Raw genomic sequence first — 25,031 nt, forward strand, 5'->3', positions numbered from 1 at the left:
TACACAGATCCGAGACAGCAGCCTGGGAAGAAAAGGAAGAGGAGGAAGTGCAATGGATATTTCTTGAGCACCTACTATGTGCTGAACATTTTTCCACGTGCTGTTTCTTCAATCTCTACAACAAAACTCAGGGGCACCTCTAAGCTATACCCATTTCACAAGCAAATTTACTGAGGAGCACACAAGCTAAGTAAGGGCTGCTGAGCCCTTCGGCACGCACCATCCCTTGGACTGGAGGCTGGGATGGCCTGGCTCTCCTTGTCCCAGGAGATGTCGGGTGTACTTGCTGGAGTGGAGGTGAGTGGAGGAGGCCCCGCCAGGCCCAGGCCCCCGCCCTCTCACTCCTCAGCCTCAATCTGTCACCAAGGCCACCATCACCGGGCTGTCGCAGCCGACATTGATTTGGACGGCTGGAGCATCGAGAGCCCCTTATTACTAGGAGTTTTAATCAACTCATGCCAATTCAGCTGCCACTCAATCCACTCAATGTGTGCTGGGCTGGGATGCTGACAGGGAGGAAGGGGTGGGCATGCAAGAAAGGATTAAGGGATCAATAGCCCTGGTAATGGAGGGCTGAAGCCCTGGGCACCGCCAGGGGGTCTGGGGCCTCCTGGAGAAGGCAGAGCCTGTCCCCAGCCCCAAGGGGAGCTTCCAGACACACAGCCCAAGCCTCCCTGCCTCACCTGGTCCTCCACCTGGCTCTGGAAAACGCCCCGTGCACACCCAGCAGTGCGTGCTGCATGCAAGGTCCTTGGTCCCTGCTCTTCTGGGAGATTCCTATTTATCTATCATTTACAGCTCAGAGAGCCCCCTATGCAGGTCCTTCCTGACCCCCAGAAGCAGAGGGATGCTGAGGAGACAGAAAGAAACGATGTTGAAACCAGACACTGCTACTGCCTCGCTGTATGACTCTGGGCAGGTCACCACACCTTTCTGACCTTGGTTTCCCCATTTAGAAACGGCCTTGATAATGAAGAGCTGCCTGCTGGGGCGGCTGGGAGCACAGTGCTGCAGGGGTCGTGTGGAAGCCCCTACTTCCTTTCGATGCCCAGAGTCGGCAGGCATCCTTTTCCCTTCTCTCCCTTGTTAATGACTCTTCCAGTGGGCGGCCCGGGTTCTGGTTCACAGTGCGTCTTCCCGTGAGTCTCTGGGCCATTTGAGGGGAGTGTCACACACACAGTGTCCTCCCCTCAGCACCACCCAGTGCCCAGCACAGGGCAGGGAGTCACCTGGGGTGGCCCTTGGGGTCAGGCGGGCCCGGCTAGAGTCTGACCTGGCTTTGCCCCTTACTAGCTGTGCAATGTTAGCCAGTCACTTCATTAACCTCAGAGCCTCAATTCTCTCAATACAAAATGAGCCTAATTATACCTACTCAGACTTGCTATGGGGGAAAGAATCAGACATCTGATGATGTCCCTGGCATAGCGCCTGGTGCATGGGAAGCTGTCCACTGTTATAAAAATTTAGCTCTTGTGATTACTATCACTCAGTATTGGCTGCACAGTCAGTATTTTTGGAATGTAATAAGATGTCTGGTTGCATGGCTTAGCTCTGGCCTGAGCTCCAGTGAAATACCAACAAGCTCTTCTCCCCTCCTGCCAGCCGTCTGGGCTGCATCACACACTGAAGCCACGAGAAAGGGAAACTCAAAGGCTCTGAGCACCTACTGTGGCCCGGTTGCCACACTAGGTGTCTTCCTCTTTCTACTGCGGAAGGCCCGCCATTCTGTGAGCTTGCTCTTGGTACCCCAATGTTTCAGAAAAGGGAGCAGCTTCGAGGCCGGAAGTGCCTTTCCTGTGTTGCTCAGCTTCCCAGGACTAGAGCCGGGTGCAAGCATGGCGTGTCTGACTCCCAACCCATGCTCTCCCCGCCGCACCGCAGGGCCCATCCTCTGGAGATGTAGAGGAGAAGGGGTGTGCTGGTCCCTGACCTCCAGGAAAATCTAGACCAACTAAAAAAATCAGGAGGGCAACCCTGAGCGGTTTGGCTCAAGGTTCAAGATGGCTTATGCTTACGAATAGTGCTGAAATGGCCACAGTGCTGAAACCCAGGGCTGGATTTGCCTTACGCATGATCACAGCTGGCTAGCAGGAATATGATCACCTGTCTTTCCCACTAGAGGACCCAGGGCATTAGGAGACACCGGCTGCAATCCCTGCTTCGGGCGCTTCCCTTCCCATCTCTGGCCTCCATCTTCTCATCTGTTCAACAAGAAAGGTGCCTGTACGTCCCTTGGTTCTCTGCAAGAGGCTGGCAGGCATCCCAAGGGAGGTTAGGTGGGAGGTTCAGGTCATAGGTGGACCCCGAGCTGGGGAGCCCTGCAGAAGGGCTACTCTAGGGGGAGGGACCTTAGGGCACTGCTTGCTGGTCATCCCCTCAGCCTCTTCAGACCACTGGCTACTCTCCTGGTGGGAGGCACCGACCCTCTGCAGCTCTCTCTGGAGCTGGTGGTGGGAGGCACCAGGCCTTCGCAGCTCTCTCTGGAGCTGGTGGTGGGAGGCACCAGGCCTTTGCAGCTCTCTCTGGAGCTCCCCAGGAACTGCATGGAGAGGGCATTCGGTTCAACAACTGCCTCATCAAAGCCTCCTGTCCTCCAGGTCACCGAGGTGAGGAAGCCTTGGGCCCAGCCCTCCGGGGGCCTAGGTTCCAAAGGGGGGTAGGCCTGGGGAGGAACATGCGTGCGCCCATTCTTACAGTCCTTGAGGCTGTTTGTGTGGCACAGGTGAGCACGGAGGGCTGAGAGAAGGGAGGCCAGGGAACACTTTCCCAAGCACATCTGCCAGGAGACCTGAAGAATGGCTATTCAATAACTGTCTGGGGATGATAATGACTAGCCTTTGTATAGCTCATTAATAACAATAATAGATCGCACTCAACAGTGCTGAGCGTGTGCCAGGCGCTGTTCTAAATGTGTTGTGAATATCCACTCGGAATATCAACCGCGACCCGATGGCGTAGGTACCACTACGCTCCTCCGGTGGGGACCTTCCATTACCGCCTGGCTCGCACTGGCTGGTTCCTCTTCCCCATGGCGATGAGAGCTGAAATGATCTGAGTGCTCGTTAGGGTCCAGCACCTCTGAGATGGGTCTCACTGTTATATCCCTGTTCTTCCAGATGGGGAAACTGAGGCAGAGAGAACTTAAGTAGCTCACTGAGGCCCGCATAGCTCCTACATTCTAGAGCGGGACTGAAAACCAAGCAGCCGGAGACCAGAACCCTCATCCAGGGCACATTCTTCATAATGTCGTTTGCAATGGTTGCCTATATTCCATGGATGGGAATATACCATTATTTACTTTGTCTCAGTGATAGACGTGTTAGTGTTTCTAACTTTATCCATTATAAACAAGGTGACTCTGAGCAGAAGGCTTTGAGTTATTTGTATATTTAGAGTAGACATCTATAAGGACAGTTTTTCCATTGTGTTGTGTTCCACAATGTGGGATGGAATTTTTAAATTAATGCTCCTGCGGGAATATAGTTAGCCCGCGTGTGCTGAGTGGAATGTTGGGCGTTTCGCATATTTTATTCTTTTTTGTCGCAGACAGCAAGGTAAGAGAAAGAACAAGAAGGAAAAAGGCCTACCCCTGAATGGAGACAGACACCATATAGGTTGGATGCTGAGGTTCCCCAAGTCCAATGTGAATAGAAGTGGGCGGGACATTAAGCAGCAGCTCTGACACTCACCTCCCTGCCACCCACAGCAAAGCACCCACCATCCAGCCCCAGGGCGGGTGCTGCAAGTCTTCCTTTCCTTTTCTTTTTTCCATATACCTTCTTGTTATTGACTTCAGAGAGGACGGGAGAGGGAGAGAGAGAGTTAGAAACATCAGTGATGAGAGAGAATCATTGATCGGCTGCCTCCTACATGACCCCCCCCCCCCCACTGGGTACGGAGCCTGCAACCTGGCATATGCCCTGACCTGGAATGGAACCATGACCTCCTGGTTCTTAGGCAATGCTCAACCACTGAGCCACGCCGGCTGGCTGCAAGGCTATTTTAATAGCCTGTCTGACACTGTCCCCTAGCTGCTATTTACTGAGTACTACAGAGCGGCCAGACTCTGGGACACCATCCCTCTGAACTCCCCGGCCACCCATGTGCAGGTGCCGCCGTACAGGTTGGAACATTGACACATCACTGACACATCAATGTCCTCATGATTGCAACAGGGCCCTGTGCTCCGGGAAGCCCGCCCCCAGACCAGCACTTGCAACGCTCCCACCAAGGTTACCCGCGGCCGCCAGCTCTGGGTTCTGATCCTGTGCTGCCCATCACAGATGCAGAATGGGGGCGGCAGTGCCATTGGGCTGGGGTGGATCCAAGGTCCAAAGTGACACTGAGCAGTCACTCAAGAGACATTCGTTCTCTTTCTCTCTCTACCCCCACCTCTTGTCTCAGGCTTTCTTCTCCCCCAGCATGAACTCGAGCTGTAACATTTTAAAATATGTCTTCGAAAAAGCCTGCAAGGTTTGGGACCAGCTGGAAAAATAAATAAATAATGTGCGTGTGTGGGTGCTGGTGCTTCAGAGGACCGGAATCTACACCAGAGGGAGGCAGCAGGGCAGGAGCGAGTCTGTCCTGTGTGTGTGCCCAAAGGGGGTATCTATGTGTGGTTCCCGGGGGCAGGATCCGAAGCGGCAGTGTTTGGCTAGGTAAATGGACTGGGAGCTTCCTGCCAGCCAGGACCAGGGCCCAGGGCTGTAACTTTGGGGCCCGGCAGAGTGTCCCACACATAGTAGGTACTTAGGGTTGCATTGTGAATGCAGCTACAATTTAAATAAAACTGTGGATCACCAATTTTTGCTTCAACCAGCAGAGATCAGTTTCCCTAGCTCAGCGAGATGTGCCAAAGGCTGGAACTCCCACCAACAGCAATAAAAAAAAAAAGTGTGTTCTGTGTTTACATAGGTGGGGAAACTATAAAGAAAAGATTAGGGACATGATTAGTATAAAAGTCTGGGCTGTGGCTACTAAGGCCCAGTCCATGAGAAGTTGGGGAATATAAGGGAGAGGATATATTTTCAATTAATAATAATGATGATTATTTCTCACCCATGTATTCCAAGACCCATGATAACAGATCAAAGAATGATGATGAAAGATAAAAGGAAGCTACACTGTATAAAAAAGTAAATCTGAGACTATAATTTGGGATACCAGGGCTCAAGCCAAACTTAGCACTTGTGCTTTTGGGCTCCATCTGCTCATCTTTATTTTTTACATAAGGAAAGAGGTTTACATATTGTTAAGATCAAGATAGGGAGCTAGTTCTCTTTAAAAAAAAAAAAAAGAATAAGAAAAAGGAAATGCTCTTTAAAAGCATGTACAAAGACATGCAGCTCTGATATAGAAAGGTGCCCGCAAAAAACACAACTTTATGCTTCCATTTCTAAACTTACATGTACAAATCCTCATTTATATTTGCAAATGCAGAGGGGTAAAATGTACAGCAAGAAATATATAAACCAAAGTGTGACGAAGTTATTTCTAACGTGAGTGAGTAGTAGAGAAAGAGGACCTTGGTTTATACATTTTAGCAGTGTTTGGATTTGTTTTATTTTATTTTACAATGAGCACGGGTTACTGAACAACAAAAGAAAACGAAGAAGAAAAGTGTCTAATTATCGGCATTCCAGCGGCTATGGGCTCTGTGCTCACAGCACTCGGCACATTCCCCGAGAACCTTGCAGGTGCTGGGTCTGACCCCACCCATCGCCTGCCTCCTCGTTTGCCCTTCTCTGTGCTGACCCTCTGCGTTTGGACTCTCTCCCACTCGCATCGCATCGTGCACATTTCATCAGTCTCTACCCCCTAAAGTACCACTTTTATTTTATCATTCCTCTTTCCAAGGACTTGTTTGGCCAAACCCCGTAGCCTGTTTAAAAAAAAAAAAAAAAAAAAGCCCAGCTGGTGTGGCTCAGCGGTTGAGTGTCACCCTATGAACCCAGAGGTCACGATTGGATTCCGGGTCAGGGCATATGCCCTGGTTCTAGGCTCGGTCCACAGTTGGGGACAGGCAGGAGGAGGCAGACAATCAACGATTCTCTCTCATCATTGATGTTCCTCTCTCTCTCCTTCCTCTCTGAAATAAATTTAAAAAAATATATACTTATAAAAATTCTATCCCACATTGTGGAACACAACACAATGGGAAAACTGTCCTTATAGACGTCTACTCTAAATATACAAATAACTCAAAGCCTTCTGCTCAGAGCCACCTTGTTTATAATGGATAAAGTTAGAAACACTCAACACGTCCATCACTGAGACAAAGTAAATAATGGTATATTCCCATCCATGGAATATAGGCAACCACTGCAAACGACATTATGAAGAATGTGCCCTGGATGAGGGTTCTGGTCTCTGGCTGCTTGGCTTTCAGTCCCACTCTAGAACGTAGGAGCTATGTGGGCCTCAGTGAGCTACTTAAGTTCTCTCTGCCTCTGTTTCCCCATCTGGAAGAACAGGGATATAACAGTGAGACCCATCTCAGAGGTGCTGGACCCTAACGAGCACTCAGATCATTTCAGCTCTCATCGCCACCTCCACCACCATCACCATCACCATCAAGATCCCAGCATGAAACATCAGATAAGGGTACTAACAGCTCCCCGGTTCCCTGCCTGCTTCGGGCCAGGTGCTGGCCCCTTCTGTCTGCATCATCTCAGTGAGTCCGAATAGCAGTTTGTCAGGTTTTATTATCCCATGTCACTCAACAGGAACCTGAGACCAGAGGCCTTGAGTGATTTGTCCCAAAGCCACACGGCTAGTGAATGACAGAGAGTTCTGGGCCCAGGTTTCTCTAATGCCAAGAACTGAGCTCTTAAACACAATACTGACCTCCTGGAGGCGAAGGCCATAGAGATTTCCCCTGGATAGTCACTTTCCCACCAATCACAAGTTAAGCCCCAGGGTGTGTTTTCTGCCCTCAGGCCCTTCCAACATTAGAACCGCTGCCCTTTGAGAATATATATTGACAAGGTCATAGATTTCAGGAATCGAAAGGGATTTTGGCCCCTCCCAAGGCTGGTCCCAAACTGCTTCTCTGGTACTAGGGTACTGTCTACCGGAATGGCTGGCGCCTGCCCTGAAGTCCTTCATCCCACACTTGAAGCCCACAGGCCGCAGGACCCGGCCTCAGCTCCCATCCCTGCCTCCGGGCGTTCCTTTCCTTCCCCTGTCCTTCTTCCAGGAATCAATGGGTGAAACCTATCGCTTTGGAGGGGTGGGGGGCTGTTCCCTGACTGTAACAGAGAATGACTTCCACACAATGAGACCAGCTGACCAGAAATGCCATCAGACCCAGCAAATCCAGGTCCCAAAGAAATAAACCGGGGGGGGGGGGGGGGGGGCGTTGTAATAAAGAAGGCTTCAAATGTCACGCAAAGAATAAAAAAACACACGTCACATCACAAAAGGGTGCACAGGCTTGATGAGAATGCCACACATCATCTTAGAAACCTATCCTCCCCGGCCACCGCGCACCCGGAAGTTTACAAAGGAAAGATGCAAGCACAGAGCTCCCCGTGGAGGGACAACGCCTTCCTTCTCACCCCCAGAGCCTTGTGTGCAAGCACCGAGTCAATGGGCACAGTTCCAATTTCCTTCTTTTCTGACCATCCCCACCCCCCTTTCCCATACTCATCCTCTTTTATTTATTTATTTTTTATTAATCCTCACCTGAGGATATTTTCCCACTGGTTTCCAGAGAGTAGAAGGGAGGAGGAGAGACACACAGAGAGAAACATCAAAATCGACATGCCGGGGAATCGAGCCTGCAACCAAAGTAAGCGCCCTTGCCAGGAATCAAACCCAGGACCCTTCAGTCTTGGGGCTGACACTCTATTCACTGAGCCAAACTGCCTAGGGCTCACACGCATCCCCCTTTTTTTTTTTTTTTATCTTCCTCCAGGTTCGTGGATGCAGAGGAGGGAGAAGGAATCGTGGACACTGAAGGAGAGTGGAGAGAGAGAAGTGCCCCCTCCCTTGATGTCCCTGGCACTGAGGACGTTCACTTTATCCTGGCGAACCACCCTCAGCCGGTGGAAGCTGACATCTGATGAGTTAAGACAGTGGTCGGCAAACTCATTAGTCAACAGAGCCAAATATCAACGGTACAACGATTGAAATTTCTTTTGAGAGCCAAATTTTTTAAACTTAAACTTCTTCTAACACCATTTCTTCAAAATAGACTCGCCCAGGCCGTGGTATTTTGTGGAAGAGCCACACTCAAGGGGCCAAAAAGCCGCATATGGCTCGAGAGCCGCAGTTTGCCGACCATGGAGTTAGGAGAACGGGCTTTGGGATTACACAGTTTGAATACCTGCTCTGCTTTTACCTGGCTGGTTGGACGTGGGCAAGTTTTTCGCGCTTTCTGAATCCGTTTCCCCGTGGACAACAGGGGAGTGATAACAGTGCCTGTCTCATAAGGTAGCTGTGAGCGTTCAAGGTGATGCTGTTTACAGCATTTATCCCAGGGTCGGGCACAACACAGGCCTTCGGAAGCTCTATTATCTATCTCCATCTGTACTACTAGTGCTGATATTGGTGGAGCATTGATTTGTTCATCAATGGCATCAGGTCCCTAATGCTATCAATACTAACATCAGCACTGGTGTTGCTGATGAAGGTGTATATGGAGAATTCTCTGTCTCAGGACTTGAGGGCACTCGGGATGAAGATACCATATGGGAGATGGTCCACCCTTTAAATACTCATTCCCAATCCAGGCGTCTCTGAGTTTCCCTAAAGATGCTTTTGCCTCCTGACTTTGCGTATTTCTAAAGGGTTTTTTTTGTTTGTTTGTTTTCTGGAGGGGAGAAAAATGTGGCCAGCACCATTCCTCCTGTTTTGGACTCTGGCACAGCCTGTCCTGGTTGTGCTGTGAATCCATCACACCCCTGTCGCTGATCGGCAGGGATGGGCTGAGCTCTGAGTCTGTTTCTGGGGAGGAAGAACCAGTTCCCAGAGGCCAGGCCCCTGAGGCTCAGCCCTGCTCCACCCACCCCGGAGGGCCGGACACCGGGCGGATGGGGTTGGGTTTCCCCGGTCAGCAGCGCCTGGGCTGTGCTTCAAAGTGACTCCTCAAGCTGCGGCCCTTCCTCGCCCGCCTTCCCTGTCCCTCTTGAGTTCTGTTTCCTTTAATTATACTCCAATTGAGTCATTAAAGGGGGGAGAAGGAGGGGTGGAGAGAAGCCACCTCTCTCCTAAAATGAGCCAGATTCCAGGTTTTGCCTTTTGCTGAGCAGTGCCAAGAGGCGCCTGACCTATAACAAATGGAAATTCATATCTTTAGGCATCTTGACTTTTTAAAAGGCAGCATTTTTTTTGTTGTTGTTGTTGCCTCTCAGCATCTCTGGGCAATCAGGGGTCCTCAGGTTTTTCCATAGGGAGGCCAGGTAGCATTTTAGGTCAAATGGAAAGAGAAAAAGAGGAAGAGCAGGTGAGAATGCGGCTGGGTGACGAGGGGGTGGATCGGAGTGGGATTGGTCTGGAACCCAGAGGTAGGACTACAACTGCCACTAGACACACCTCTGCCCCCAACGGCACCATCACTCCCTAGGACCCGGCCAGGGTGCCAACCCCCGCACCTCCCGCTGTCCTAACTTTCTATGAAGACCTGGACTGGCTCACCGGGCCCCTCCTTCCTCTCTGCATCTTCCCAGTCCCTCTTTTTCCGACAGACAGTTTCGTTTTTTCTCTTGTACAAAGTGGAGACAGTCATAAAACCTAGCTCCGAGGACGACTGTGAGAATTAAATTGGCTGAAATGAGCAATGCACTCAGAATCATGCCTGGCACCGGCACTGTGTGGATGATTGCTCTTCTATGACTAGCTCTTCTCTCTTGTGAAAGGGATATAATGATACCCATCTAGGAGTCTAGTTACAAGCATTTGCTGCCGTGAACATAAGGGAACGGGCATACAGTCGGTGCTTAGTGAGTGCCTGGTCTTTTCTACCACCACCTCCCTCTCCACACCACACCTGCCAGTCCTATTTGATGCTCTTGTGCAAATACAAAGTGATTTGTGCCAGGTTACAACCTGGCACAGCCCCGCTGAAGTGCATCTCGTCTTGTGAACTAGCCTATAAAACAAGGCGGGGCTCTGGGTTTTGTCTCTTTTGATCGATTCACGGTCCTGCACACTAAATAAATCTTTGGGACGCTGCAGTGGCTGATGCTCTGCGGCTAAAACGGTAGGAAGGTGCAACCGGGAGGAGGAAAGGACCTTGGGATCAAGTCTTGACTGGATCACTGCTTCCTACAAGAGCTTGAGTGATTCCTGCATCTTCCCAGGCCTTTGTCTCCCTGTCTGTATAGGGTAGAGGCGCTGGCCTGGTTAGGTTCTCTAGGGTCCCTTCCTGCGGTGGCAGCTTTGGTCTGAGAGTTCACGCTGTAGGTAAGTGGGTAGATGAAAGACGGCCACACAATTCCTATGGACAGGCCAAGTGCTGTTCCCGCCCTTGGATCTGAGCTGACCTAATGGCGTTTGACTGATGGCACGTGGTAGGAATGATGTTCTGGGATATCTGAAATCCGTGCTAAGAAGCCCCGAAGCCCCTGCCTAGGCTCTTGGAACACTTGATGCTTCCTTTGCACACCCAGCCTCCCTGGTGTGAGATGCCCAAGCCAAATGCAGAGGCCATGGGCAGGCACTGGAGTCGACAGCCCCAGCTGAGGTCCAACACAGCCTGAATCCACCGCTGGCTGCCAGCCCCAGCCCCAGACAGATAGGTGAAGGGGCTCTTGTGGACTCGAGCCCCCCAGCCTCAGGTACCCCACATGTCCTGGACCAGAGGCCAATCACCCAGCTAAGCCCTTCCCATATTCCTGACCCACACAACTGTGAGCAAAAAAAACTAGTTGTTTTAAGCCACTGAATTTGGGGGCAGTTTGCTATGCAACCACAGATCATTGGAAGGAGCGGGGGGTGGGTCTGTGAATTGGCATTTATTTCACTTGATTGCCTGGGGTTGAGTCCATCAAAGGGCCCCTTCCTGAGCGGGGAAACCAGGATAACTCAGAGGAACAGCTTGAGTGACATGCTTCCGGGGGATCAGCGACTCAGAAGGCGGAACTGTCCTCAACATCATGCCATGATTAAGTGCTTACAGTTTTCTTTGGTTTCGTCCTCTATCTTGATTAAAGTTTTGCAATGTTTATTCTGCCACACACAATAAGTGGAAGCATAGCTGGCTTTTCAAACCGCCTCGCTGATGTAATTACGTTTGTCAGGTTGATACCATTTCTAATAGATAACAATTTTCTACTCCTCAGCACCTTGTAGGGGAACGCAAGTCTCCCTCCCTCTTCTGACGCTTTGCTCATTGTCACTTCCTCCACCCTGGTCAGGAGGCAAGTGTCTCCCTGGAAACAAGTGAAAACTGAAACAACAGGATAATTCCTTATGTAGTGTCTCCTGCATCACCCTCCCTTTCCATCGTCTCATGCGCCCTGCATTGATTTTCTTTTGCTGTTGTAACAAATTACCATGAACTTGCAGTTTAAAACAACACAAATTCATTCTCCTACAGTTTCATAGCTTAAAAGCCTCCCTGGGCTAAAAGCAAGGTGTCCGCAGGGCTGCATTCCTTTCCTGGAGATTTTGTGGGGGTTCCATTCTTGCCTTTTCCAGCGTCTAGAGCCTTTCCTTAGCGTGTACCCACTTCCTCCACCTTCAAAGCCAGCAACGGGGCACCGCTCTGAACTCCTGCCGCCTCCCTCCTCCACCTTTCAGGACCCTGGGATTCCACTGGGCCCACCTCATAATTCAGGACAATCTCTCTCTTTAAAATCAGTTTATCAGCAACTTTAATTCCACATGTGAATTTAATTCCCCCCTTTGATGTATTCATAGTTTCCAGGCATTAGGATGTGGACACGCTTGGGGGAGCCATTATCCTGCCTACCACACACCCTATGACCCTCTCCAATTTGGGCAACTGCATACAAGAGGACCACGTTATCCCAGGGGGAAGAGGACCACAGCCGAACCAGGAAACCAGGCAAAGAAGTCATTTTAAAAAAATTGGGTTTCAGAAGTTAAGGTCTAATTACAAGGTAAAATAATCCTATATAATATAAGGGTAATATGCAAATTGACCCTAAAGGTGGAACGACCAGAATGACCACGCGACCAGCCACTATGAGGTGCACTGACCACCTCTCGGTCCTTTCCCCTGGCTGGCAGGCTCCCATCACCCGATGACGAATGGGGACCCAGGGGTGGGTGGCGGGGAACGTGAGCAGTGCCAGGCCAAGGCCCCCGCCCCGCCGGTTGCCCCACACACAGAGGATGAGGAAAGAAGGGGATTCTTAAAGAAGAAAATCATGTGGGTTTAAGGGATCTGAAGGCAAAGGAGATCTGCGCCTCTCTTGCCGGGTAGTATTTGGTGGATGGCAAGCATGGTCCTGTGCCATCCCTGTCATAAAACAGCCACCTATAAATGGTCTGTCTAGGTCAGAAGGGCTCCAGCCAGCTCTCCTCAGATCCTGGCCTCAGGGTGGTATGGGAGAGCTGCTGGCCTTGCCTCAGGCTCCCGTAGGGTGGAGAAGCCATCGGATGAGTTCAGCCTGCTGGACTCAAATGACCTGTGGCAGGGATGCACAGAACACGGCAGCAGATGCTGGAATGGAACACATATCTATACATTACCTGGGAAAGGAGGGGTCCTGACATATGCCAGAGAGTAAAGAGTGGTGGCCCAGGGCCAGAGGAGACAGCAGGTAACATAACTGAGAGGTGATGGTCCAGCACAAAGCACCCCTTGACCTCCATGCCTTAGGCATACACCAGGTGCCCCCTGAACTTGGATGTTTAGGAAGAAGGAGGAGGCAGGAAACCTAAATTGACTGGAATTAAGTTTCCACTACTAATGAATGGAGCAAAACAAAAATGAAATTCAGTTACAGAAACATTAAAAAAATTAAATATGGTGTGTTCCTGAATTTTCAACATCCCAAATAGAACATAGAAACATCAGCATCTGAGGTTCTATCATCTCACACATAAATGGCACTTTGAAAATCCCAAATCATTTATAGTTATACTCTTTAAATTTTCAGAAAACCTATGAGTTCAAGAGCAATTGCTCCCTTTTTAACAGATTAATAAACAGAGGTTAATGAGGTCAACATGGATTATAAAGCTCTCTAATGACCACGTCAGCACTTAAGCCCAATTCACCCAGACCAGCCTTCTTTCTAATGTTCTTTGCTGCCACCTCCTCTCAGTTCCACAGGAGAGCAACCCAATTATCATTCTTCTGGCACTAAGAATAATATTGAAGACATGTCATTGGGCCTCCATCCCACCACCTTGTGGTGAAACCTTGAAAACTTCGTTTGCTTCCCACATGGGTGAGGGAAGCTACTGTCCAGGTTTGTCCTAAAGATGAGTTAGGTATTGGGTGTAGACATGCCTTCAGAACTCTAAAAGTGCTCTAAAAATATAAAGCGTTGTTTTGCCATGTGGATGTTATTAAAAGAGGGGCTGTCAAAAAAAGTTTCTCTTTGCAGGCATGAGGAAGAGCCTGCAGAGAAATGAGAGAGATGTTACATTTCAGTGTGAAAGCTGGTATTCATCTGTCTCCTCTGAAGGTGTGGAGAGAAAGCCTGCCTTACAGCCATCGAGCCCTGAAGTTGCAGCTTCAACATTAGATCCTTAATCTAGTGAGGAAGGTCTTTGACAACCTCATCAGACTGTGGAATTTTCTCTTCACCTCCAGGGACCGAATGTTCTTGGTTTTCCCCCTCTCTATCTCTTCATCTTTCCAGTTTACATTAACGAGAGGAAAAAAGACAATTCTTGCCTAGACAGACCCACGCGCACGCGCGCGCGCACACACACACACCGCATTCTGAGGCTTCATTCTTCTGGGACATCTAACCTCAAGTAGGAGCATAATTAGTTCAGGAAAAGAGAACTAATGGAAAAAGGGAAAAGAGACAGACTACTTAATCCTTTCAGAAAGGATTAAGTTCTAGAGACAACACCAACCTTGTATTTGTCTACTGAGTAGCTCTAAGACTCAGCCAAACCCTCCTCTCTCTCACTGGGCCTCACTTTTCCAACATGCAAAGTGAAGGGATGGGTTGCAATAGTCTGCAAGACACAGCTGCGGATGCATCCACAGCCCCTCTTTCTGTCGCTTGCACCCTGCTTTTCCTGGAGAGTCTATGCCTTCCCCGCGACTCACTACCACACATTTTAGGTGCGGTGGCCACTTGGCCCAAGCCCCAGGAATGACTGGTTCTGGGTTGAGCCCCATCCTTCCCCCCGACCACAGTGATTGGTACAGGGAAGGGCTGAGAACCAAGTTGGTCCATGACCTTACGAGGAATCCCGTGACTTTAGGAGGAACTTGGAGATATTCTTGTACTGCAGAACGCACTGAGTGGCCCGAGAAGGACAGGGTGCCGAGGAAAGCAGAGCTAAGAGAACGAGAGGGATCCCAATGACACTGGTTGAGCCTCTCAAGCCTATTGTGCCTCGACTTCCATTTGAGCCAATATATTTCCTCTTTTTTGTCTAAAGTAGTTTGCATTGAGTTTCTGTCCTTTACAATCCTAAGAATTCTAATCAATAAATTCCCCAATTGCCCATCCACCTCTGAAGGCACGTTGAATCTTTGAGTATCAAATACAGTTGCACTGCATTATCTCATTCTCTAGAAGCTTCTCTGTATTGGTCTCCTGGCCAGTCTAGTTGCCAGCTGTGTCAGCACCTTAGGAACCCACTTCCCAAGAGCCTAGTCCAGAGCAGAACTCCCATTCCTGGGCCCATGCCTTCCTTCCTGCCCTCCTTCCTTTCTTTCCTCCTCACTTACTGAGATGGCCACTACTGGGGCGCTGAGCTGAATCTACAGATTCCATGGGTTTCCCTCAATTTGTTGGGCGAGATAAACTTGCAAAGAGCCAGGCTGTGCAATAAATCACCACAGGTGACAGAACAGATGTAGGCACAGAGAACAGTGATGATCATTAGAAGAGCATGGCCCCTTCTGCAAGCCAGGATGGGAAAGGCTACAAGATGAATCCAGAAAGAAGTCTACTTGTTTGCTAAATAAAATGGGCTGGGGGAGCAACTCACTGTAGGTAACAACCCCCTCAAAAAGAAAAAAAAAGAACAACAGCAAAAAAAAAAAACAAAAAAAAAAAACAAAACAGCCTGAGCAAAGGCTCTGAGGCAATAAACAGGCACGTATCTGTTCAGAGAATGACCTCTGATTAGCTCCATTTGGCTCTAGTGTAAAAGGACGGAAAGGGGACCAAATCTAGAAAGGGCCTGAATGCCGGGGTAGGAGTTCAGTCTGCAGAGCAATGCTTCCAAGGCAGCCCCTGCCTCCCCGACATGCACACACACTCATTAAATTGTTACAAATCCTGGGACCTAAGCCCCTCTGTAGCACCCACATTTCTCACGCCTGCGTTTTAAATAAGCAGCCTAGGTCAGTGGTCGGCAAACTGTGGCTCGCGAGCCACATGCGGCTCTTTGGCCCCTTGAGTGTGACTCTTCCACAAAATACCACGTGCGGGCGCTCACATACAGTGCGATTGAAACTTCGTGGCCCATGTGCAGAAGTCGGTTTTCGGCTCTCAAAAGAAATTTCAATCGTTGTACTGTTGATATTTGGCTCTGTTGACTAATGAGTTTGCAACCACTGGCCTAGGTCATTCCTATGGGGGAAATCACCCAGTGACATCCTCTTCTATAGGCCACACCTGTCTTTGTCTGTGCCCTAATCCCACATTAGATACTAAACAAAGCTCCATACTACACATTCACCATCCTTTCGTCATACGTTAGCCAGCAATGCTCTTTTACTGATGTAAATGAACCCTGTATTTTTTTTAAATAATAGTTTATTGATTTTTAGAGAGAGGGAGGAAGGGAGAAGAGAGAAACATCGATGTGAGAGCATAACATTGATCAACTGCCTTCTGCACACTCCCTACTGGGATCAAGCTCCTAACAGGGGCATGTGCCCTAGCCGGGAATCGAACCAGCGACCTTTTGGTGCACAGGATGATGTCCAACCAACTGAGCCACACTGGCCAGGGCAGGGGCCCATCTTTTGAAACCAGTTTCAACTCCAGCTTCCCCAGGAAGCCTTCTACAAACCTGAGACTCAACTAAAACTTTCTCTTCTGGACATTGCATTGACTTGCCCCCTCATCGTGCTATTAGAGATAAGACTGCCATGCCCTACCCCTCCACCCCATTCCCAAATGAGCTGCAAGCTTCCCGAAGCCAGGAGCTTTCAAGGACCTATTGTATATTGGGGACTCAAGTTCTAATATCTTACTTCATTCTTTCAACAATTCTACAAGGCAGGTTTAATTGTCCCACTTTACAGACGAGGAAACCGAGGCAGCTGGTGTGCTGAGGCCACAGAGGTAGGAGTGGTGAGTAGTGTGATCCTCCTTGACTGTCTCCCCTCACAGGGAGGGGCCTCCCGCAAGCAGCCTTGGCACCGTGGGCTACCACCATGTTCATGAGCTGATGGGCACTTACCACACAGCCCGAGGAGTCCACCCGGCGGTCAGACACGCACTTGAAGTTGCGAGTGCAGCCCCCATTGTTCCGGGAGCAGTCGCGAACTGGCCCAAAGGAGGACAGCAGGTCATTGATGGTTTCAAAGTAGGTGGACAGCATCGCTTCTTCCCTTGGAGAGAAAGGGGATGGTTAAACCCCAGAGACCTCTGGGCCAATAGATTTTTAAAAACCTGTGCATTCATTACCTTTAATAGCATTTACTATACATATAATCAAGAAAATGACACAAAAACCTTTCTAAAAAGAAAACAAGAAGAACAAAATAATCGAATAGGTTTATTATCATATGACATGATGTGTGTCTACCTGTGAAAAATAAGGCTGTACTTGGAACTTTATACCCTTCATGTCATGAATCTCATAATTTTAGGAAGAAGGCATCCAAATTCCACTCAACCAATAGGGAACGGTGGCTGAGGAAGGTGAAGAAATATTTGTCTTACTGATGACCACCAGCTCACAATCGGGCAAAATGGGAGTTTGTGCCAAGCTCCTCCCACTGCCCAACTCTTTAACGTGCATCATTTATGTTTCTACAGATTCCTGACATCCCCGGGGTAACTCTTCAAAATGGGCACCCTCCTACTATTCTGACTTTGTGGATATATACCAAAACTATGTAAGGGGTGGGACTTAGCCCCAATTACACAGCCTGTAAAAGCCAAGCCACAAATATTGTGTACAAGTCACACCATCAAGACTGGTAACAATGGATGTGGGAAAGGTCATGGGATTCTAGGCAAAAGCATGATTACTCCCAAATGAGGTTCCCAAGAGATACAACTGGACGAGGTACCGTCATTCATGGCTCTTCCGGAATTCTGTTAGATGAGAGATACAGATGGAAGTTTCTGGAGTCTGTATTCCTGAGAAAGGTCCAGGCAAGGAATATTCTAGCACTGGAATATCTAAGATGCTCACCATTGCAGGAGATAATAAAGGGGCCCACGGGCCATGAGAGCGGCACTGTGCTGTTCCATGACATGTGACTCGTAGAACCCGGAACTGTGAGAGGGAGATGTCTGTGCATGTGCACGTAGCAAGCAGAGGTCCTGAGAACTGTTGGTGATGTCCTGGGCCACCCTCCATCCCTTCTCAGGCCTGGAGCTCCAGGGTTTGGTCTCCTAGCTTCTTTCCTGTCTCCAGTCTTACCGCCTTCTGTCCGATCTTTTGCACCGACTGCGAGTGAGCTGTTAAATTCCAGCTCTAATTGGATACCCCACTGATCAACAGCTCTCCATTACTTATAGAAGAAAATCTAAATTCACATCCTTGGCTTTCAAGGTCCTTTATAATCTGGTCCCTGCCCGCCTGTCCAGCTACATTTAACCTTCCTCATATTCTCTATCTGCCAGCCACGGGCCTCTTTCCATCCCCTAAACACAGTAACAGGTCAGATTACCTGAAAACAGACTCTTGAACAGACGATTGCACATGGGGCGTTACCAAGGAGCCCACGTGGGATACAGTTGGAGGAAGTCTAAGGCAGGATTGGGCAAAGGAGAGGTTGGCCTGCAATATGGTTGATGCTATGTAGATCGTCAGCCTCATCTGGTCCTAAGGGGAGCTCGGAGCAGCTGCAACGGTCTTTACAGATGTCCCTGATGGAGGCAGGGATCCGGCCAGTCATGGCCAAGCGCTGCCACCTGGAAGGGGTACCCTTGGGTGAGGCAGTTCCCTGTGGCTGAAGGAAATGCTCGGTAAGGGGCACAGCTGTGGGCCACCAGCCATGATCTCGAGATGGGAGGGTCAGCCCTGAAGAGGGAACCTGAGTACCCTATGTGCCTTCACCTCTCTGAATCCTTAATCATGCCGTTCTGTATGATTCCCAACCTTTTGCTGGCCACGCCCCACCTAAGTATCTCTCAAATTCTGATGCCCCCCTGTGACATATAATTCTTATTATTCAAAAAGTGAACTCGCATTCACATGGAGGAAGCCTAAAAGGCCATTAACTTGGTCTAAACAAGCTTCCAAAGAACATGGCATCCATGAAAGAGAAAAATAAAAGAACAAAAGGACAGCTGAAGTACTGAGGAAGAAATCATTAAGAAATTGTTAAAATAATAATAATATGAAGTGATATGAAAAAATAGCAAATAAAGTTTTAAAACATATAATAGAGAACTGAAATGCATAACTATGTCACAATACATATTTATATACTGTATATGAGGCCCCAAGAACCATAAGAAATGCAAAAAATTCACTATTAATAACTCATTCTCAAATTGCCCCCCTTAAAAATCAAATTGCCCCCGTGTGGGGCGTGTGCCCCACGATGGGAACCACTGGTCTAGAGTGCTCATCTTTGCCTTTTTTTTCCATCACATCCCTAAAAATCCTTCAAAAGTGTTCAAATTCATTCGTTCATTCATCCATATATCGCACTGCTTTCTGAGTGCTTGCTGTGTACCAGGCACTGTTATAGGTACTGGGGATGCAGCAGTGACATTGGGCAAAGCTCAGCTCCCCAGAGCTTACTATGTCTGACCGCCTTTGTGACCCCACCCCCCCGCAACCAGAATCAATTCCTTTTCCCTTTGAGAACACTGTTTTTTCCTTTTATCTTATTGATCTCAATTAGCTCTATGGTTTCCTAGAGAGACTGTACGCTTTTGAAGTGAAGAGTTCAAGATTCACTTATCTCTCCTTAGCCCCCAGCACAAGGCCTGGTAAGAACTTGTACTAAGTAAATGTTTTTCAAATGAAACAAAAAAGACACCAGAAGGCATGGATGCAGTCTCCACCCATCACTAGTCTTCCGGAGAGCCTCTCCCACAGGACCACCCTGCCCACCCCCACCTCTGGGTTCCTGGTCCAAAACCTCCCTGCTCAGGCTGAAGGGCAGGGCGAAGGAGGAGATGCCGAGGGAGCTGCCAGATCCCCCTCCCTCCCTAACTTTGTACAGAGTGCAGGCAGGTGACAGGGGGTGGGGGAAATGATAGCACCTGAGCTGAAGCCCTTGGGAGACATGTCACTTTTGAATCATGGAAAGAGTTGAGGATCCTGAGGCCACATTAAGGCTACTAAAATATTAACTTCCTGAGAGGGAGAAGTTCAAGTGGGAAATGACAGGAGGAGATAAAGACATAGGGAGAGATTGTCTGAGAAAGTGTGAGAACAAGAAAAGAGATCAACATGTACAGAAACTGCTAGAAAGAAAGAAGAGAAACAAAGAGGCAGAAACAGTCATCCAGAAGATAGATGTATGTATGTATGTATGTATGTATGCATGTATGTATGTATGTATATTTAGATGGATGAATGAATGGGTGAATGGGTAAATAAATGGATTGATAGACTGATGGATGGATGGATAATAGATGGATGGATAAATGGGTGGATAAGTGGATAATCACATGGATAAATGGATGGATGGACAGACAGATATGGATAGATATACACATAGATAGATCCAGAAGAGTATCATAAAGAGAAGAAGATGGAGGCAGAGGTGTAACAAGAGAGACAAAAATAAAAATTAGGAGAAAGAGAGGGGGAAGCAGAGATTCTAAAAGGAGAAACCGTGAAGGAAAACAGAACAACTGTGTGCATGTGGAGGAGGAGGAGAGGGAGAGGAGATGGGGTGGGGGAAGGAGACAGAGACAGAGAATGAAATGCAGATAAACCACTGCGTGAATGGGAAAGAGCACAGACACTGAGAGAAGAGACAGGGAAGGCTAAAGAAAAGGAAAGACAGAAGAAAACAAGAAAGAAAGAAAAACAACTTTCAGTGGAACTGGAGACAGCTGGCTGAACAAATAAGGAGGCTGTTAGCTTTTGAAAGGATTCTGAATAAACATCAGTTACATGGGGGACATGATTTAAAACACAAAAAGACCTGCCACGGGCCGCGGCTGTCTAGAGAGGAGACTGTCAGGCTGGGGAGTGAAGGATCTGGGCGCGAGAGGAGCAGCTGGAGGCAGAGCCTGCACTCTCCTAACACAGGACTCCACCCCTCACTTGGCTGCTGAGCCCTGGATCTGGGGTCTGCTGAGCTTAGCGCTGTCCCATCCAATCTCAGGGGGCAGAGGGGTCTGGGGAATGACAATGGGGGTGGCGGCAAGCTGGGGTGACAGGCAGATGTGGGTGAGAGTCCCAGCTTTGCCAGAAATCACATCATCGCCAATGTCACTATCATCTAGGATTTCCTGAGCACCTGCCTTGCGCAGAGAACTGCACGGTTCCTTCCTCTGCTGTCCCTCTTTTAAAAATCCTCACCCGAGGATATTTTTTCCATTGATTTTTAGAGAGAGTAAAAAAGAGGGAGGAGAGGAGAGGAGAGAGGGAGAGGTGGAGAGAGAGAGAGAGAGAGAGAGAGAGAGAGAGAGAGAGAGAGAGAGAGAAAGAGAGAGAGAGAGAAAGAAAGAAACATCGATGTGTGAGAGACATATAACTGGTTGCCTCCTCAACATGCCCCAACTGGGCTGGGAATCGAACCTCTGACCCTTTGGTCTGCGGGCTGATGCTCTAACCACGGAGCAACCGTCCATGGCTGTGCTGTCTCCTTTGATTACCACCACAGCACTACGAGGAGTGCAGCTTTACTCCCCCTGTGCAGCTGGAGGAACTGGGTCTCAGGGACGAAGTCCCTTGTCCTGGTTCACACAGGTGTGCAGGTCTGCCTGGTCCAAGCCAAGGGCATGTCTGTCCAGCTTGCTCTGCGCCTTTGGGCAGGTCAGGGCTCTTGTAACAATAAAGCCGGTAGAAATCTGGGTCCAGTCCCTCTGTGTCTTAGAGGAGGAAGACTGGGAGGGCAGAGACGGTGCCACCTTGGCGCACCTCCCCGCGCCACCTCCTGGCCTATGGACGTGCCACAGCAGCCGCAACCCATGTGGGAACAAAACGGGAAGGCACAGTGTCTTCATTTATTAGAGCTGCCGTAACAAGTACCAGAAACAGGGTGACGTCAAAGAACAGAAACGTCTTCTCTCACGGGTTTTGGAGGTTGGAAGCCCCAGGTCAGGTGTGGGCAGAGCCGTGCTTCCTGCAGGCTGTAGGGAGAACCCTTCCTCGCCCTTTCTGAGCTCCCGGGGCCCCTGGCAACCCTGGGCATTCTTTGGCTTGCAGCTGCACCGCTCTGATGTCTACCTCTATGGCTGCCTGGCCTTCTTCCTGTGCCTTTTCCTCTTCTTACAAGGATACCATCTATGGGTGTGAGCACCCGCCCTAATCCAGTATCACCTTATCTAATCCCATCTGCAAAGATCCTACTCCCAAATACGGTGGCATTCTGAGGTTCCGAGTGGACATGACTTTTGTGGGGGGACACCGGTCGATCCACTGCTCACAGCTCAGAGGGATGTCCTCCGCTCACACAGGGCAGAGCCGGGACGGAAACACCTGTTTCTGGGTCCTGTTCCAATGTTCCCACCTGACCCCAGCCCTTCTCACTGCAGACTCTGAGGTAACGGTGTAAGAATTACAAGGCTTGTAAAGCAAAGCCTCAGAAAAAGGACCACGAGGAAGCCACGTCTCCTTCATTTGAGAGAAGAAAAGACCAACATGAATGAAGTACCTCACACACCCCAGGCGGAGTGGGGGTCAGCAAACTTTCTATACAGGGATCCACAGTAAATATCTTAGGCTCTGCCAGCTACACAGTCTGCCCCAACTACTCAATCCTGCTTTTACAGCGCATAAGAGGCCATAGAACATATGCAACGACAATAATCAAAATGCAACGAAGGAGCATGGCTGTGTTCAGTAAAACTGTGTTTACAAAGAGACACAGCCGGCGGGATTGGCAGTTCCCGTTCACATGGGAAACCCGCAGGTCATTGCTGGAGTTAGGACTTGAACCCAGGTATGTCCAACTCCAGAACCTACATTCTTCCTCCCCCATGAAGTTTCTTCTGAGCCTCAGTCTTCTCATCTGTGAAGTAGGGACATCTTTCTAGCTCTCAAACATGTAGAATTATTTTTGAGAATGCAATGATGGTGCATAGAAACTTGTTTTCCAGACTCTAAAACCCAATACAAATCTACTCAAATATTCATTCAAATATTTGAACACCTACTGCATGCCAGGTACAGAGCAGATTAAGATTATCTCTCTCCTGTGGCCTCTCTCTGTCTCTATTTCTACATTTGAGCACCTACTACATGCCAGGGACTGAGCTGATTAAGATTATGGCTCTTCTGTGGCCTCTCTCTGTCTCCATTTCTGCACCTATTAAGTGCAGACACTGTCCAAGATATTTCCAAGCAGCTCTGACACCCTAATTATTTTTTCCGATAATACTGCTCTCAAAACAGAGTTAGCCAGACTTTGCCCGGCTGAGAGAGGCTGCCATCCCTCCCTGCCTGATGGCTCCTGTGTAAATGCAGCACCTGGGTTCCATTTGGCCGAGTTGGCTGAGCCCCACGCAGGGTGAGCATTAAGCACGGCTGGGAACAGATGCTGACATCGCCTGCTCTTAATCAACACCTGGGAAGGTCTGTGCCACTCGCAGAGAGGTGTGAATGGATGACACGGGTCCAGACAGGGACACAGGGACGAGGCCCCCAGGGGTTCAGACTAATCATTCTTTGCTGACAATAAGCAGCCTTGTTTCCTGGGCTGCCAGGGAGGGAGGAACCAGGACAGGGCTTGAGAAAAACCAAGCTTCCCTCCCAGCCCAACGCCTTGGGTTTCAGGGAGCTGTCTGAGCCTCAGCAGCATGAGCAGCAGTGGAGACTTGTGGCTAGGAGACAGGTTTGCTTCCAGATCCACTCACTGTGAGGCCATGGGAAGTCTCTGAAACACTGAGCCTCCATTTTCTCATCTGAAAAATGTGACTATCCTATCTAATAAAAGAGTAATATGCCAATTGACCGTTACTCCAACACACAAGATGGCCACCCCATGTGGTCAAAGATGGCTCCCCCATGTGAACACAAGATGGCCACCACAAGATGGCTGGCAGGGGAGGGCAGTGGTGGGCGATCAGGCCAGAAGGGGAGGGCAGTTGAGAGGGAACAGGCCTGCAAGGGAGGGCAGTTGGGGGCAATCAGGCGTACAGGGGAGGGCAGTTAGGAGTAACCGGGCCAGCAGCGGAGGGCAGCTAGGTGTGACTGGGCTGGCAGGGGAAGGCAGTTGGCGGGGAGGGGGAGGGTAGAACCAGGCCTGCAGGGGAGGGCAGTTGGGGGGGACCAGGCCAGCAGGGGAGGACAGTTAGGGGTGACCGGGCCAGCAGGGAAGGGCAGTTGGGGGGGCCAGGCCTGCAGGGGAGGGCAGTTGGGTGTGACCAGGCTTGCAGGGGAGGACAGTTAGGGGCAACCAGGCCTGCAGGGGAGGGCTGTTGGGGGCGACCAGGCCAGCAGGGAAGGGCACTTAGGGGCAACCAGGCTGGCAGGGGAGGGCAGTTAGGGGCAATCAGGTTGGCAGGGGAGCAGTTAGGCGTCGATCAGGCTGGCAGGGGAGTTGTTAGGGGTGATCAGGATGGCAGGCAGAAGAGGTTAGGGGCAATCAGGCAGGTAGGCAGCGAGCGGTTGGGAGCCAGCAGTTCTGGATTGTGAGAGGGATGTCCAGCTGCCCTCGAGGGGTACCATATTGGAGAGGGTGCAGGCTGGGCTGAGGGACACCCCTGCCCCCGTGCATGAATTTCATGAGGCGGGCCTCTAGTCCCATATAATAAAAGCCTAATATGCAAATCGACTGAATGGCAGAATGACTGGTAGAACGACCAGTTGCTATGAGGCACATTGACTAACAGGAGGCAGATGCTTAATGCAGGAACTGCCCCCTGGTGGTCAGTGCGCTCCCATAGGGGAAGCACCACTCAGCCAGAAGCCAGGCTCACAGCTGGCGAGTGCAGCAGCGGTAGCCTCTCCCGCCTCCGCAGTAGTGCTAAGGAACAGCGAGCCAAGCAGTAAGGAGCAGCAAGCAGGCGGGCGGTAAGGAGTGAGTGTTCCTGGACTGCAAGAGAGCTCGAGAGCTCAGGCCGGGCTGAGGGACACACACGGACACACACACACACACACACACACACACACACACACACACCAGTGCACAAATTTCGTGCATCAGGCCTCTAATATATATATTTTGTTAATCCTCACACTAGGATATTTTTCCATTGATTTTTTTTTTTTAGAGAGAGTAGAAGGGAGGGGGGAGACACACAGAGAGAGAAACATCGATGTGAGAGAGGCACATCAATTGGCTGCCTCCCATATGCAGCCAGGGATAGAACATGCCACTGAGTTACATGCCCTTGAGCCAAATTGAACCTGGGACCCTTCAGTCGTGGGCCGATTCTCTATCCACTGAGCCAAACCAGCTAGGGCTGAAAAATGGGAATATTACTACTTAACTGGCAGAATTAGCTTGAGAAAGAAATTAGATAACATATGTAAAAGGTCCTGCACACAAAAAGTGCCCAATAATTGGTAGTAATGAATGCTATTTGGATGTCCCTCAAAGTTTCAAGAATGGTGACTTGAGAATGTAAGGAGCTCAATGCAGGAGACGGGAAGGC

General features: G+C 49.7%; 1 protein-coding gene across 4 annotated transcripts in view; it reads right to left on the reverse strand.

Moving 5' to 3' along the window:
- Positions 1-25,031, reverse strand: part of ASTN2 (astrotactin 2) — a 749,503-nt gene that overhangs the window by 302,040 nt on the left and 422,432 nt on the right. For all 4 annotated transcript variants that reach the window (XM_079789927.1, XM_079789926.1, XM_079789925.1 and 1 more), the window contains one exon: positions 16,525-16,675. In XM_079789927.1, the coding sequence (XP_079646053.1) occupies positions 16,525-16,675 (151 nt within the window). The remainder of the gene's footprint in view (positions 1-16,524; positions 16,676-25,031) is intronic.

Source organism: Cnephaeus nilssonii (genome assembly GCF_951640355.1).
Source record: "Cnephaeus nilssonii genome assembly, chromosome: 14".
Classification (NCBI taxonomy): domain Eukaryota; kingdom Metazoa; phylum Chordata; class Mammalia; order Chiroptera; family Vespertilionidae; genus Cnephaeus; species Cnephaeus nilssonii.